The 17,070-nt window shown below is 35.4% G+C and overlaps 1 protein-coding gene across 2 annotated transcripts in view; it reads right to left on the bottom strand.

Moving 5' to 3' along the window:
* LOC123528780 (neurogenic locus notch homolog protein 4-like) overlaps nt 1-16,940 on the bottom strand; it is a 28,550-nt gene extending 11,610 nt beyond the window's left edge. The window contains exons 1-6 of one of the 2 annotated variants that reach the window (XM_045308778.2): nt 16,907-16,940; nt 16,370-16,459; nt 3,256-3,465; nt 2,227-2,315; nt 1,515-1,628; nt 1,208-1,306 (exon numbers count right to left, since the gene is read on the bottom strand). In XM_045308778.2, coding sequence (XP_045164713.2) covers nt 1,208-1,306; nt 1,515-1,628; nt 2,227-2,315; nt 3,256-3,465; nt 16,370-16,449 — 592 coding nt within the window. In that variant the 5' untranslated portion in view covers nt 16,450-16,459; nt 16,907-16,940. Of the gene's footprint in view, nt 1-1,207; nt 1,307-1,514; nt 1,629-2,226; nt 2,316-3,255; nt 3,466-16,369; nt 16,604-16,906 lie in introns of those variants that run through there. The other variant, XM_045308777.2, reaches the window with a different exon arrangement.
* Between the last annotated feature and the right edge of the window lie 130 nt (nt 16,941-17,070).

Here is a 17,070-nt window from a genome sequence, read left to right as displayed (position 1 = left end):
CGAAAATGTTTACCAAGTTAATAATATTATTACAAGATATAAGTAGGTGTCGGATAAGTTTTTTCGGGGGTTGTATTGGGTATGTTCCAGGGTATGAGGGAATCTAAGAAATAATGAAAGATACAGGTAAGTGTGAGAAAAGGTATGATAGCAGTGTGGTATGAGAACTAAGTGGGAATTTTGAAGTGTGGGATGTAATGCAGGGTTACAAAGGTGGGGTAGGCAAGGGCGTAGCAGAAATCTAAGAAACAATATAAGCAAGATAATATATAATATAATGTGAACAATGTAAAAAATGGAAGGATTTATGTAGCAGTGGGATGTGTGGAATGTAAAAAAAGCAATACCTGCAAGGCAAACGGAGGTTAGGGACAGAGGTATGGGGGACGAGGGATGCTAAAGTGTATATAAATGAACGTACAGGGATAAAAGATACCAGGGAATTATATAAGATAAAAGTAAGTATACCAAATGTAATTTATTTCTTTTTTTTCGGTGGGAGGGAGGGGGTGGGCGTGATGGGAATGGGAGGGAGTGAAATGAGTTGGTAGAAGGAAGAATATGGGGGAAATTTAAGAGACCACGTGAGATATAGCCGTATATTAGTAAGTGTAAGAAAGGTAAAAAGAAAAAGAGGGGTTGAAATGGGTTTGGAGTTAGGGGTGGAGGCAAGCGAGTATAGGTGCATTTGAGAAACGATATGAGATATGTTGGTGTGGCGAATGTCTTTTTTTGGGGGATGGGGCAAGGAGGAAGGGGTATGCTGAGTAGAGATTGGGGTAGAAGAAGTTGGAGTATGGATTAGAAGTTAGGGAATAAGAGAACCCGGTACTAAGAAATATTATGAGATATATAAACGAAACTGAGAAGTGTGCCGTGAAACGTTAACCACCATTATTGAAAAATCTAACCGGAGTGACCTTGACCTTTGAAGAACTTTGCTGCAAACCAAAAGATATCCATAGAGATTGCTTAAAAGGTCAACGAATACAAGTAAGGTATTTTTTCTTTCAAGCTGGATGAAGAGAAATACATTTAAGTGAAAAATAAAACATTGGTGTTTTGAAACACAATCGAACACGAACTAGAGGCACTGACCGCCTAACAGAGTGCAATTACGATGTGCAAATTATTATTTTAAATAAAAGCATAGAAAAAAATATTTTTTTTTATATCATATATTACCAATACACATGTATATACTTACAATGCTCGCATCGCTCACCAGAGTGGCCGTAGGAACAGTTGCAGAATGGTTGGCCGTCCTTTACTACACATTCACCGCCATTTTCACAATGACAAATCGCTGCAATTAAAACAAGTTTAAGGCTTATCTGTTAAATTTATTCAAAACGTAAAAAATACTATGAAAAAACATGTATTAGTCTTCTGTTATGAATACGTTGACCCCTCTCCCCTCCCCGGCCCTCATTCTCTGCACGTAAATGATGCAAAAAATCAGTTTATAATTCAAGAAATGATACAGATTTACATTATAAAACAGTTTTACTTACGGATTTCGCAACTTTTGCCATAGAAACCACTCGGACAAGTACAAGTGTATTGTCCCCAGAAGTTAGGCATCGGCGATCCACCATTTTGACACTGAATATTGCCGGTCTTGTTTCCTGTGAAAAGAAAGAAATTAAGTATACAACTTGTTTTTGTGAATCTCATTCTCAAAGCCTAAAGTTAATGAAAATATATCATTCATAATGTTTTATATTTACAAGTCGTAGTAATAGCCAGTTTTTGGTGTTCTTAATATTAACGTAAGTTAAGGTAAATTGTTCTTGTTCGACATCAGTGTCTTCCTAGAGTAAACAGAACAACCTATTTTCAGCCAAGCCCACAGCAGGTGTCACCTCCACACCATCCAACCTAAGTCAACCTATTGTTTTATTGCTGGAAACAATATCATCCGGCACTGAACATTAGTCGCCGAATCGAACATGGACAGCTGCCGTTTAAGCACAGCCTACTAATCCAATGCGTCACTGTATCCCTTGCTATTTTTTTATGTTATGTGCAATAAATACGAGTCTAGTTAACATCCAGTGTGTACAGCAATCCAAAATGTACGTCGCTAATCCAACATCGTTAGTTTTCTACCATTAGCGAAACATCCCATCTAGTCATTTATGTAGTAAAATTAAACTTTACATAACAAATGTTTCTATGGAAGTACACAATAAAAAGGTTATAAAAATGTTTTTATTATCTTACTGCAACGTCCGTAGAAGTCCGTCTCATATCCATCACAGCATCTCGTGTAGCATTTGTATATAGAACAAGGTTTCACTGTGTAACACGCACTGAAAGTTTAACAAAAAAAAAAAAATACACGATGTTAATTGCAAATGCATGAAAACAGCACTTCTGTATAAGTTTGAAACGGACGAGGAGTTGAAATGGGGTGCCTCTATTTTGACAGTAAGTATGAACTTTATCATTTATGTGTATGTATCTGTTATCATGTTTTTACACCATGTAAACTGTGACTCCGAATAAAAGTACTGACTTGACTTGGCAACGGCAAATAACGAAATATACAAGTCTTCAGTGTTCTTTACTATCTTGTTCCAAGCTTTTAAATTTGGAGGTTTTCCTTTTATATCAAAGCTGATGCTTTCATCTTTGACAAAATAAACTTATCATTCTAGACATTGTTTAATTTCTTTGTCATATATATAGAAGGCAACTACTGTTTAAAAAAATCTTCAGTATTAAGAAATCGGAAGGGGAGAGGGGGCCGTATAGCGACCAACACTGGTTTCTTTTCGCTGAAAATTTTATTTCATAGCCTCCCGACTCCGTGAGATCGATATGTACATTTTGTGCTTTCCATAGGAATAAATACGGTAACATTTTGAAAATGTCCAGCATGCATTGGTCGAAAAAAAGCAGGATAAACACTAGTAATGAGCAAGACCTGGGCCTGTATCCATCAATGTATTACGTTTGAAACTTGTAACTAAAGATTGGCAAACATTCAAATTGTAATAATTTTTGTTTAACTTTATAGCGTATGTTCACTACTGAAATTTGCAGAACTACCTGTACCTACAAAATGAATTTTCATGTACTATCTGTGCTTAATTAAGAATGACATCTAGCGAAAAGGAAATTTAGCATTTTAATGAGTCTAAGTCTAAACTCAACTCAAGACTTCAAATGTTGATAAATACGAGCCCAGGCATCAAACTATATAGAAAAGAATTCATATGACATACTTAACATGACAACCAGACATACCTGCACGAATCTGAAACTTTGCCAATATAGTAAACCTCTTCAGATTCCGATGAAGCGTCGTCATCATATTCGTAGTAATCCTCGTCGTCACCGAACTCATCACAGCATTTGATCGATATGCACGTGGCATTCATTGACTCCAGAGTGGAACATTTGTGAGTGTCGTGATTTTCGTGCGGACAGTTGGCGGGTTCCTCGGTACTCCAATCACTTAAATAATATGAAAAAAGTCGTTGAATATTAAATTTTATTATATACCTATATAAATTCTGAAGGAAAACGGCTTGTATTTCACAAGTAAATATGAACAGGCAGAAAAAAAATCCACATGGTACCTTTATATTGTATGTTCCGGACTACTTTCATTAATATGCATGACCTGACACAGTTCATAAAATTTCACTAAGGAGATTTCGTTCAATAACAAAACATCAAACGGCAAAAAGGTGGAGGGTCATTATAACAATAGCTCGATCTGGGATTTTGTATTCGGCTCTCGTGTATTTTGCAAGGTCGGATCAAACACGGCGCTTGCGCGCCTCGTGAGATCCGATCTGGCAAAAATCCACTCCAGCCGAATACAGCATCCCTGATCGAGCTACTATTATAACAAGTGAAAGAAGTATTGCCATGCAATACAAAGTCCCCTACTGGAAGGCACCTAATTCTGCAGTATAGCATAATGAACTGATATCTGTCAATGATGTATAAACAATATTGTACTATATATACAGTACCGTATGCTATAAACAAAAGACTTGGATTAAAATTTGTATATATAAAACCATATAGTTGTTTTCATATAGCATTTTTGGCCGATTATCACAAAGGTAAAGTTATTTATAGTAAAAAATATCCATATAAGTCCACACAAAACTCTTTAGCTGGTAGAGATAGGTCAAAATACACCTAAAAATTGGATGTAACATGCATGTTGTACCACAGAAAACTGGTCTTGATTTTTCCCTACGGCATGTAATAAGTAAGTTACAATATAAGCTATTTATAGTAAAAAACAAAGGGAAATAACTCTAAAAAGCAAGAGTGCCTCATTGTGGTGAACATTTGTGCCAAGTTACATCAAAATCCCTCCATGCACAAAGAAGAAATGCTCCGGTCAAAGTCATTCTTGATTTTTGGCATTTGACCTCTAAGCGTGACCTTGACCTTAGACCTAGGGACCTGATTCTTGCGCACAACAATCTGTCTCGTGATAGTGAACATTAATGCCAAGTTACATCAAAATCTCTCTATGCATGAATAAGAAGTGTTCCAGACAAAGTCATTCTTGTATCTGACCTTTGGCATCTGTGTGTGACCTTGACCTTCGACCTAGGGACCAGGTTCTTGTGCATGACACTCCCTCTCATATTGGTGAACATTTGTGCCAAGTAATATTCAAATCCTGTTTTGCATGACAAAGTTATACACCGGATAGGAAAAATGTCCCATTAACCTTTGATCTCCAAGTGAGACCTTGACCTTTAAGCTAGGGTTCTGGGTGTTGCGCATGACACGTCGTTTCATCATGGGGAACATTTATGCCAAGTAATATTAAAATCCCTTGATGGATGTCAGAGTTCTGGACCGGACAGGAAAAAAAACCCTATTGACCTTTGACCTCCAATTGTGATCTTGACCTTTGAGCTAGGGGACCGGGTTTTGCGCATGACACGTCATCTCATCATGGGGAACATTTGTGCCAAGTAATATTAGAACCTCTTCATGGATGGCAGAGTTATTGACCGGACACGAAACAGACCCTGTTCATGACATGTTAACATTTGACTGCCAAGTGTGACCTTGACCTTTGTGCTAGGGGTCTGAAAGTTGTGCATGGAACATCGTCTTATTATGAGGTACATTTGTTTCAATTAATATTAAAATCCCTTCATGGATGACAGAGTTATGGACCGGACAGGAAAAAAGCTATGTTGACCTTTGACCGCAAATTGTGACCTTGACCTTTCAGCTAGGGTACAGGGTTTTGCGTATGACACGTCGTCTCATCATGGTAAACATGTGTGCCAAGTAATGTTAAAATGCCTTCAAGGATGACAGAGTTAAGGTCCGGACAGGAAACAGACCCTGTTCATGCCATGTTAACATTTGACTGCCAAGTGTGACCTTGACCTTTGATGAAGGGGTCTGAAAGTTGTGCATGGCACATTGTCTTATTATGAGGTACATTTGTGCCAAGTAATATTAATATCCCTATATGGATGGCAGAGTTATGGACCGGACAGGAAAAAAGCCCTGTTGACATTTGACCTTAAATTGTGGCCTTGACCTTTAAGCTAGGGGTCCGAGTTTTGCGCACGACACGTTGTCTCATCATGGGGAACATTTGTGCCAAGTAATACTCAAATCCCTTCATGGATGACAGAGTTATGGACCGGACAGGAAGAAAGCTATGTTGACCTTTGACCTCAAATTGTGACCTTGACCTTTCAGCTAGGGGTCAGGGTTTTGCGTATGACACGTCGTCTCATCATAGGAAACATTTATGCCAAGTGAAATTTAAATCCATTCATGGATGACAGAGTTATGGACCGGACAGGAAACAGACCCTGTTCATGCCATGTTAACATTTGACTGCCAAGTGTGACCTTGACCTTTGATGTAGGGGTCTGAAAGTTGTGCATGACACATCATCTTATTATGAGGTACATTTGTGCCAAGTAATATTACTAGATGTCCACGGGCAACATGTCGAGCCCGCCAGCCGTCAAAAGGACTGGGAGTTGCACATGACACTCCCTGTCTCATTGAGGCAAGCATTTATGCCAAATAAATAAGAGATTGCAAAAAGTTACAATATGTAATAGTTATAGTATGTGTGAGAGTGTGTTACCAGGATATATCAGAGCTAGGGGTACATCGAGGGTATTTTTCTCTGCACATATCGTCGAGGCCGGTAGGCCGAGACAGATATGTGAAGAGAAAAATAACGAGATGTACCCCTAGCTCTGATATATCCTGGTAACACACGAGCATACATATTATAACTGTTTTATCGCATAGTTTATCATTAAAATTTATATATTATTTTCATTTAAATTTGTTTATTATTATTTTTACTATTTTGATTCCCTTTCTGCGCCTCGCTGACTGAAACACTAAAACTTCCCCAGATAAAAGTACCCAACAAATTTCTGCATTGGTTTTAAATCTTTGCATTTCATTGGCCAGACATATTGTAAAACTTGTTGTTTTGTTTGTAAAAAAAATCAAAGAAAAAGAAACATTTGAGAAATCTCAGAATTTCATATATTTCATGTATTTCTGAATTTGGCAATGACTATCAAGTTTTTGAAATAATCTAGTTTATTTATTCTTTTACTTTATAAATGTAGGTGTTTGTGACAATTCTTTCTCTGTGAACTGTAAATTGGAGCTAAAATCATCTTTTCTTTGAAAAGAAAAAAATATACTCCCTTGATACGACCTCAATAGAGAAAAAGTGTTCCAATATATATCGGAACAGTTTTACTGTGCTGATATATATCGGAACACTTTTTCTCTTATGAAACTCCATAGAGATTTCCGTGTTGATATATATCGCAACAGTTTTGTAAGATATCAGCACAGTTTTGTAGTAATAATGTGTGTTACTATGTATAACATGCTGCAAAGATCAAAGGAAAATTGCCGCACTATGCGATAAAAGTTATTTAAAGTAACAACAAAGGGACGTAAATCTTAAAACAATATTCTAAGTCCACACAAAAATCTTCACCAGTAAAGATAGGTCAAAATTCACCTGAAAATTGGATGTAACATGCATGTTGTACTACAGAAAAGTGGTCTTGATTTTTCCCTAGGACCAGTAATAAAAAAAGTTACGAATATTAGCTATTTATAGTAACAACAAAGGGAAGTAATTCTAGGATCTTGCGCATGACACTCCGTCTCATGATGATGAACAATAGTGCCAAGTTACATCAAAATCCCTCTATGTATCAAAAAGAAATGCTCCAGACAAAGTCATTCTTGTATCTGACTTTTGACCTCTAAGTGTGACCTTGACCTTAGACCTAGGGACCTGGTTCTTGTGCATGACACTCCATCTCATGGTGGTGAACATTTGTGCCAAGATACATCAAAATCCCTCCATGCATGAAGAAGAAATGTTCCGGACAATGTTGTCATTCTTGTATCCTTTGACCTCTAAATGTGACCTTGACCTTAGACCTAGGACCTGGTTCTTGCGCATGACACTCCGTCTCATGATGGTGAACAATTGTGCCAAGTTACATCAAAATCCCTCCATGCATGAAGAAGAAATGCTCCGGACAAAGTCATTTTTGAATTTGACCCTTGACCTGTAAATGTGACATTGACCTTTGAGATAGGAGCCTGGGGTTTGCGCATGACACTCCGTCTCACTGTGGTTAACATTCGTGCCAAATGTAAACAAGATTGCTCCATGCATGTCAAAGTTATGGTCCGGACAAACAAATCCAGACAGACGCACGCACGCACGGACGGACGCACAGACGCACGCATGGACGCACGCACATACACCGAACAGCCAATTGGACAACTATGTCTTCGCATCCACAAGCGGGTTCGACAAAAATCCCTTCATGGATGGCAAAGTTATGGACCTGACAGGAAAAAAGCCCTGTTGACCTTTGACCTCAAATTGTGACCTTGACCTTTAAGCTAGGGGTCCGGGTTTTGCGCACGACACGTCGTCTCATCATGGGGAACATTTGTGCCAAGTAATATTAAAATCCCTTATGGATGACAGAGTTATGGACCGGACACGAAATTGCGGACGGACGGACGGACGGAAAAACGCATTCCTATAGTTCTCGAAACTGGTTTTTCAACCAGTAGGGGACTAATAACCATATTATAGTGAACGTTACCAAAAGAATAGCTTATATATCTTTTACACTATAATAGCCAATTATTGCTAGGTTTGGGTTTTCCGGCTGGGGCGTAGTTTGTCTCCAGACCCTACATTTTGTTCACAGGAGATAATTCCTGAGGCTGTTCAAATTTTGTATAATATGTCCTTTTTTCTAAAAAAAAAAAAAACAACGACACACACACAGGAAAGATCAAGAGAAATGATTTAAAAAAAGAAGATTTTCTAGTCGGTATATAGCCAGACTAACTGGGACGCCGCGATTGTTTAGCGGCTATTCTTTGGGCTGGTATATGTACGTCCATGATAATACGTGCAGTTGTACTGTACTTTCAGTTACCCGAGAGTTACGTAAATTACATTCGACCTTTGCATTTTGTTCAATTAAAGTACAAATTCTAAATATAGCAACGCCAGTCACGCGCCGCGAACAAAGCAATATTGGGCTCTATCATCCATACATAAATCGTGTCCCGGGTATACGAGATAATTATTTATGATGCTGGCTGCATTCCAAAAAAAGGAAACTAAAGCGCTCTATTATTTACGTGCAATTTTGTTTCCCTTTTAAATTTCGTTATCTTATACATTATGTATGTATGAAATTGCCAACCATGACATTGCATTATTAGCCTGCTTATATACTTTCAAGTTGAATTTCAACTAGAACAGGAAAAACAACTTTGAAGTTCAAGGTCGTCAGTAATTTCTGCTTTCTTAACAAAAAGATCATTTGGTCAATTTTCAACTGATTAATTTTTGTTGCCGTGTAAGAACGAAATATCTTTCACAGCGTGATGACCTTATGCAATGTTTTCAAGAATGAAGATATTGAATACTTCTAATATCTAACACAAGTGTTATGTTATTTCATTTATGTTTTCAATGCTTTTATATTGTATATTTGATATTTACCGTGCGAAAAATATATCTAATATTTTGATATTTTTCAGATATATTTGACTCTAATATTTCAATAATTCACGGAAAAGATAAGACCGCATGTATGTATTTAATGTAACATGTCTGGCTTATTGCGAAGGAGGAAAAATACAATATCAGCTACTTGATCCCGGAAAAGAATATCGTATAAGGCTTCTTAGAAATATGATTCACGGGCACTTAAAATTTAATACATGTACATATGTATATGATTTTGTTATAAGTATTTATAAATCAGATGCACTCGACTTTAAATGTATGTTTTGTATTACAATCTTAACGGTCGATAGAGGGGGCAGAAATCAATTTTATCTGAACAGGATTCCCATTTAAATGTTAATTTATCTGAATGAATATTAATCAGTGACGTACGAACTTCACTGATTCAGTAACTATGTAAGCGTATATCCGTGTTTTTAGATTTTATGCAGTTTTTTTTTTGCAGTTAAAATAAATTTTTAATGATAAATTTCCAAGAACAAGGATAGGGTAATTATTAATCCAACTCGTGATGCAGTTATGACCAGTTAAAGTCACGAAATAGGACTGGTTTATTATAAGTGGTAGATTGTTCATTTGATAGGTCATGTTTAACTACAGGGTCCTATCTCGACAGCATTAGACATTAAAAATAGATTATCATAAGTACATTAACGACTGAAAAATTCCACAGAATTTCAGGTATATCATGGTACCATGGTTAATCATACCGTAGAGATAGACCAAAAATGCAAGTAGGGCCTACAAAAATAGCAGTAGTTTTTTGTTGGGTTTAACGTCAAACCGACAGAATTATAGGTTATATGGCGACTTTCAAGCGAAGACCCCAGGTGCCCCTCCGGGTATTATTTCATCACGGGCGGGCACCTTGGTAGAACAACCGACCTTCCGTAAGCCAGCTGGGTGGCTTCATCACATGAAAATTATATGGTCAATCACATTTTATTACATTTTTCAGTATTCAGATATTCTGTTAATGATTTATCTAAGGAACAAAAAGACCCCTTACGTAGAGTTAGATCCCTACTGCAAATAAACCGTTCATTACTTTTCATGCAAATTTGTAATTACCTCCCTTTAATACAAAAGTGCTTAAAAATTGGACTATTTCTTTTGATTTCAATATAATTTTTACTTTTTAAATTCAAATTCAATAAATATTGGGATATTTCAACTACCTGAAACAAAAGGCCGGTTTTGAAACAGTGTGTATCTGCAATTCATCTTTATTCAATCTATCTTGGTTGCGCAACTGAGATAGACAAAGGGAGGTAATGATAATTCTATAAACTTGTATTTTGATAAGCTTTGGTAAAATATATACCTGACAATGCAAATCTTTGACAAACTTGGTACAACAGTGCTTATACTCATATTATTCCTTAGGCAAAACATGTTTATTAAATTCACACTTATGCTAAAATAACGCTATCTTGGTTGGGCAACCAGGATAGGAAAATCAAATTTTAAAAATACTTCTACTAAAAATCTGATATGTACTAAGAACTCAGTGAACACAAATAACTGTAAATAATCAGTTGTTAAAGTTTTGAACAAATCTTTTTGTTGACCAAAATGTGACTAATCACCTTAGAAGCACAAGTAAGAAATGTGTTGGGGAATTACCCTCATTTTCAATATTACGTGCTCTTCCTGGTTTATGAAGATTTGGATGAATGCCAAGTTAAATGTAAATTACTGTATGAATTAATAAAGATATTGAACTGTTCATTCATTTGAAACCACTGCATATCCAGACATAATTATTACAAATATGTTGTTTTTTTCCGTAACGACGCAATAAGGAAATGTATATCATTAAAATGTTTCCAGTAATTCAACCTTTATTAACGGCGAGACCCTGACATCTGGACAGAAAAGTTTGAGATACTTTTAGTAAATTTATGAAAAAATTACAGTACATTCGAAACAAGAAGTATCTTTAAAAAAGATACATGACCGCATTAGTCCGGCAATGCACACTTTAAGCTACGAAACGTGCATGCACTTTTACATACGATTGGGTATTTATAAATTTTCATGTTTTTTTATGTAGAACATATTTTACAGAACACATATTTTACATAATAATTATATTAATCATAATCTAGGAAACTTTGACTAAAAATAAGACTAAAAAGGAGGGGCCGAAAAGCTGGCGCAGTTTCACTACCGAGGGGATTCAGGTTTGTGACGTTCTACAAGCTATTTCCACAGGAGCCTTGCAACGGGTAATACTGTCTAACAATACAGTTTAGAGCACCTGCATACCCCATAAGAAAATATTATATATTCATTTTTCATCCACCAATCAAAATGTACAGTTTTAATCAGCTGTTAAATAGCCTTCATCCCAGATATGAACATGAAGTACAGATGAAATCAACACCGGTCTCCGGTCGGAAAAAAACAACAACAACAAAAAACAAGAGCACCGCCTTGCGGGTGCTGACGCTCATCTGATTTTTTTTGTGTAATAGAAATATTGTCCTACCCATGATTTTCTAAGTCTAAAAAGGGCCATCATTCTTGCAAAAAGCAGGATAGAGTTATGTTTCTTGATGTACAGTGTCCACTTATGATGGTGAAAAACTGTGCAATTTAGTACAAAGAGCATATAGCTTTGTAGTTTATGAAAAAGTTTGATTTAAAACATATTTACAACACTAGAAAATATGATTTTCTATTCCTAAAAGGGCAATAATAATGCAAAAGAGCCAGATGGAGTTCACGCTGCTGCTGTACAGGGGTCAGTTATGTGGTCACAGTTTAGCAAGTTTCAGCAATAGCCCTTGATAGTTAAAGAAAAAGTTGACCTAAACATAAAATTAACTCAGAAATCTGATATTTTCTAATCCAAGGGCCAATAAACTTGAAAAAGCAGATGAGTTATGTTCTGTGTAACAGGCCTGCTTATGATGGTGAACAGAATTACAAGTTCAAAGCATAGCTTTGAAGTTTGGGAGAAAAGTTGAACCTAACAAAAACTAACCAAAAATCATATTTTCTAAGTACAAAAGGGCCATAAATCTTTGCAAAAAGCAAGATGAGTATGTTTCTTGCTATAACAGGTCAGCTTTGTAGAACAAGTATTCCAAAGTTTCAAGCAATACCTTTGATAGTTTAGGAGAAAGCTACTAATAACTTAACCAGCAAGCGAGCAACGCGACGCCGACAACGTATATCGAATACTCATCATTTTTTTCAAGATCAGATGGCTTAACATTCTAACACAATTGATTACCTGCTTTTCATAAATTCATTGAAATTATTAAACATTATTATAGTTACGGACGGTTTATATAATCAAAATATATTGATATAGGTACAACTTTCCAATTAAATAAATAATAGTATGCAGTGGGTATTTAAAATGATGCCTTATTGGCAATAGCTACTGCAGAATATTGCAAAACTGATGTTTTTGTAAAATGTTAAAGATATTTTAACATACTGGTCATAAATACCGTATGTGCTCATGCCAACTTAGTGACTTGCGTCTGTCTCTGAGCACTCTAACCTTTAGAACATTGTTCTCTTATCTACAACAGGTTAGATAGTCTACAGCGTACCCTTCAATACCTTTTGCCAAGTGTAATAAACTCTTAAAGTATCCACTTAAAAGTCTAAAAGAGGCGTTGAAGTTCCCCTAGACTACAATAGGTAGAAAACAGGTGGTTAAAATTACTTTTAGATTTCGAACGAAGCCATGTACAGATAAAAACAACATTTTGAAATACAGTTAAACATGTGACATAGAAACCATCTGTGAACAGAAACAGCCTAGCCCTAAAGACCGCAAGCTTCGGTTCCAAGGTGTATCTTAACCTGTGAATAACGACCACATGTATATAAGGACATTTTTTTTATTCTCCCAAGCTTGGTCTTTATATACAGGTTTGACTGTACGCACGAAACGTATCTCTCACTATTCCATTTTGTAACATAATTTTTTTATACTTTAATCGGACTAAACAACATATCATTAAGTATTGAAATAAACAAAAAAGATCATTCTCACAATTATCAAGGCTAAAAATGTACATTTCTATACAAATTGGTCGTGTTAAAATATGGTAACCATTTAATTACAAAAAAAAAAACATGTCATTTTGTCAAAAGCATGAGCAATGAATCTGCTCATACTGGTTGGATCCGATGTCAAATCTACACGTGCACAACTTAGTCTTGTGAAAAAAAATCACGTATTTGTATACATTAATACATACAACATCCCATTATATAATTTAGTTTTTACTGATGAAATCATAGGTTGAAAATTCAGTGGCAATTATTTTTTCCTAACATATATTTTCATTAAGTGTTTCTTTACTGCAGGATTTTTTTTTCTTCAGGAAACATCTTAAGGTACAGTTTATCTTTATTGTGGTAGTTTCTATTGCACAATGTCTTCTGAAAGACTGTGAAAGGAGAATAAACAGGTTTTAATGCTACTTTCATTTTTCAAGTCTAATTGAACTGCTTCAAAATCTGATATTGTTAACTTTTTTCTCAAAGGTGAAATTTTTGTTGAGGTCGCTCGGAATTTGGCATCGCCTAATACACCTGCCTCTGCCATGTAGATATTTGATATGACAACAAAGTAAGAGAGACGTATTTCACTAGCTATTTTAACATGTATAAAAGATAGATGTAGCGTGTGTGTTTGAGAAGAGGACGAACTTCTAACGCTTTGAAGAAATAACATACCGTTGCGTGTAAATAATACATGTATTTAGTGGATGTACTGTAACTGTAAAAAAACAACAAAACAACATTAAAGTTAAACTAGTGTAGTACAGGATTAAGTACTTTCCTAAATTATTGAATAAGTAGGCTAAGCGGACCAGACAGGTCATGCAATAAAATATCATAATAGTGAAAACATGAAAGAGTATGGATTGGTTTTAGAATCAATATATCCGACTTGTGTAACGGTTTATACGAAGAATAATGTAGATGTCCATGGGCTATGAGTATTTTCAGACAAGGCCGGAATAGGTGTCTTCTGGACGGGTCTTACAAGTGTTATGTAGCGCGCTGTTGATAACTGTGTTACGCTCTTCAAAAAAAAAAGAAGACAGATACAGTAACAAGAGCACCGCCTTGCGGGTGCTGACGCTCATCTGATTTTTTTTGTGTAATAGAAATATTGTCCTACCCATGATTTTCTAAGTCTAAAAAGGGCCATCATTCTTGCAAAAAGCAGGATAGAATTATGTTTCTTGATGTACAGTGTCCACTTATGATGGTGAAAAAGTGTTGCAAGTTTTAAAGCAATAGCTTTGATAGTTTATGAGAAAAGTTGACTTAAACATAATACTCAACCAAGAAAATGATTTTCTAAGTCCAAAAGGGGCAATAATTATTGCAAAAAGCAGGATGGAGTTATGTTGCTTGCTTTACAGGGTCTGCTTATGATGGTGAACAAGTGTTGCAAGTTTCAAAGCAATAGCTTTGATAGTTTAAGAGAAAAAGTTGACCTAAACATAAAACTTAACCAAGAAATCTGATATTTTCTAAGTCCAAAAGGGGCCATAAATCTTGCAAAAAGCAAAACGGAGTTATGTTTCTTGCTGTACAGGGTCAGCTTATGATGGTGAACAAGTGTTGCAAGTTTTAAAGCAATAGCTTTGATAGTTTAGGATAAAGCTGACCTAAACATAAAACTTAACCAAGAAAACTGATTTTCTAAGTCCAAAAGGGGCGATAAATCTTGCAAAAAGCAACATGGGGTTATGTTTCTTGATGTACAGGGTCTGCTTATGATGGTGAACAAGTATTCCAAGTTTCAAAGCAATAGCTTTGATAGTTTAGGAGAAAAGTTGACCTTAACATAAAACTTAACCAAGAAATCTGATATTTTCTAAGTACAAAAGGGGCAATAAATCTTGCAAAAAGCAAGATGGAGTTATGTTTCTTGCTATACAGGGTCAGCTTATGATGGTGAACAAGTATTCCAAGTTTCAAAGCAATAGCTTTGATAGTTTAGGAGAAAAGCTGACCTAAACATAAAACTTAACCAGGCAACGCCGACGCCGACGCCGACAACCGCTCAAGTGATGACAATAACTCATCATTTTTTTTTTCAAAAAATCAGATGAGCTAAAAACTAATTAAATATTAGATGTGTCACATTTATTTTGCTTTCTTCATTGTATAGATCTGTATAGTGAAGTAGCACCTAATAATTGTCGAAATGTCTAAGGCATCGCCACAGTCACAACTCAGTATCAGTTCATGTATTTTCAGGCCGAGTATTTTTCTCTTGAAAATTGCACTAAAGCCTTAACAGCTGGTCAAATTATCATCAACATAAGAAGCATATGATGATTTATAGTACATATGCCGCTTGTAAAATATTTGAGTCTCGTTTAGACAGAAAATTTACCCCAAAATATTGAAATTTTATGTGCAGTAGAACTCCAATATAAAAGATATTACAAAGACAAAATTTAGTTAATTTCATAGCACAATATGTATACTGCAAACTCCTACGGATTTTTGTCGAAATTGTTCCTGGTTATTGCATTAGACACAAAAAGACAACCCCATGTAAATTTAATTTAAAATGTTGTTTGTACATGCATTACTGACCACAGGTAGCCAGGTAAACCTATACATAATCCTATAATATCACCTGTTTATATACATGTACATTATGTGTGAACAGATAATACAAATTGGATAAATTGATGGTGTTGAGATTTTTGTGTATAATTCAGTAATCAGGCAAAATTTCAAAATAATTTCTGAAGACTTTATTCTTCACGGTCTGCTTTACAATTGGCTGTAATTATCTTTGAAATGTATTGAATATATATCGAGTTTGACTGCAGATAAAATTTCAAAATTTTGTCATAAAAAATATCGAATAAAGGCATAATACAGGTAGTGAAATGCACATCCTTCTACTTGCATATGTTCACATAGATATTTTAAACATAATTATGACAAATTTATTGACTTTATAGTTTCCACTTAGTCATCTTTTATTTTAATGAAAATTTGCATGTAAAATTTTGAGTCAAATGGTTGCCACTGTAGGCGATGCCTTAAAGGTAATATTCGTTCGAGTCGTACGGGCAACTCATACAATAGTCCAAATAATAGGCGTTTCGGGACCCGTTAGAGGGATGACAACTATAAAATATTAGATCATAAAATGAGTCATCCCGATAAGCCAAATGAGCAAATGAGTCTGGAATCAGACGTGCTTATTACAAGTTATTTTTTAGCATGAGTCTGAATAAGTCAAAAAAGGATGCAGACTAGTAAAACGAAAATACTCACAAGTTCCACCACCATCCTTCAGCGACAGAACAGGCTGCCGCCAGCGTCACCAGCAGAAAAATTCCTGTCGCAGACGACATTGTTTTCTCTCTAAAAGTACGAAATAAAGTCCGTCACATTTGCTATCTAACCGCGGATTGGTATTTACCGCGGACTGGTATATAATAAACTACCCGGATATTTCATACATCGATAAACCCATTTCGTTGTCGTTATATAAATTATCACATGTCATGCCGCGCGTTCAAACAAAAACATATGTTGCAAAGCATACACTTATATATATATTTTAGACACTTTTTTAGAACATTGAAAACTATGAAATGTGAGTACATTTAAAGGTTAAACAGCTCACAAGTAGTTTGCTTTTAAGACTTCGCAAGAAAAGAAAAGAAAAGACACATTCAAAATCGAAAATAAATCTCGAGGAAATGTTTCAAAAATTGGTAAGCTTTTGAATAGCGGTCAAAATATATTGAATTAATAAAAACTGTCAAAAAAAAACCAACAAAAAAACAAAAAACAACAACAACATACAATCTATTAGAGAGAAAAAGTGATCATAGCGAAACCGGAAGATAGATTTGCACGTTATGCATACATACATTCCTATAAACTTAATTGTTTTTAAGGAGCAATAATACACAACTATATTTAGAAACAGGAAGAATTAAAATGACTTAAATAATTCTATCATGTAT

Source organism: Mercenaria mercenaria, chromosome 13 (assembly GCF_021730395.1).
Source record: "Mercenaria mercenaria strain notata chromosome 13, MADL_Memer_1, whole genome shotgun sequence".
Taxonomy (NCBI): domain Eukaryota; kingdom Metazoa; phylum Mollusca; class Bivalvia; order Venerida; family Veneridae; genus Mercenaria; species Mercenaria mercenaria.
This window is presented reverse-complemented; position numbering and strand designations above follow the sequence as displayed.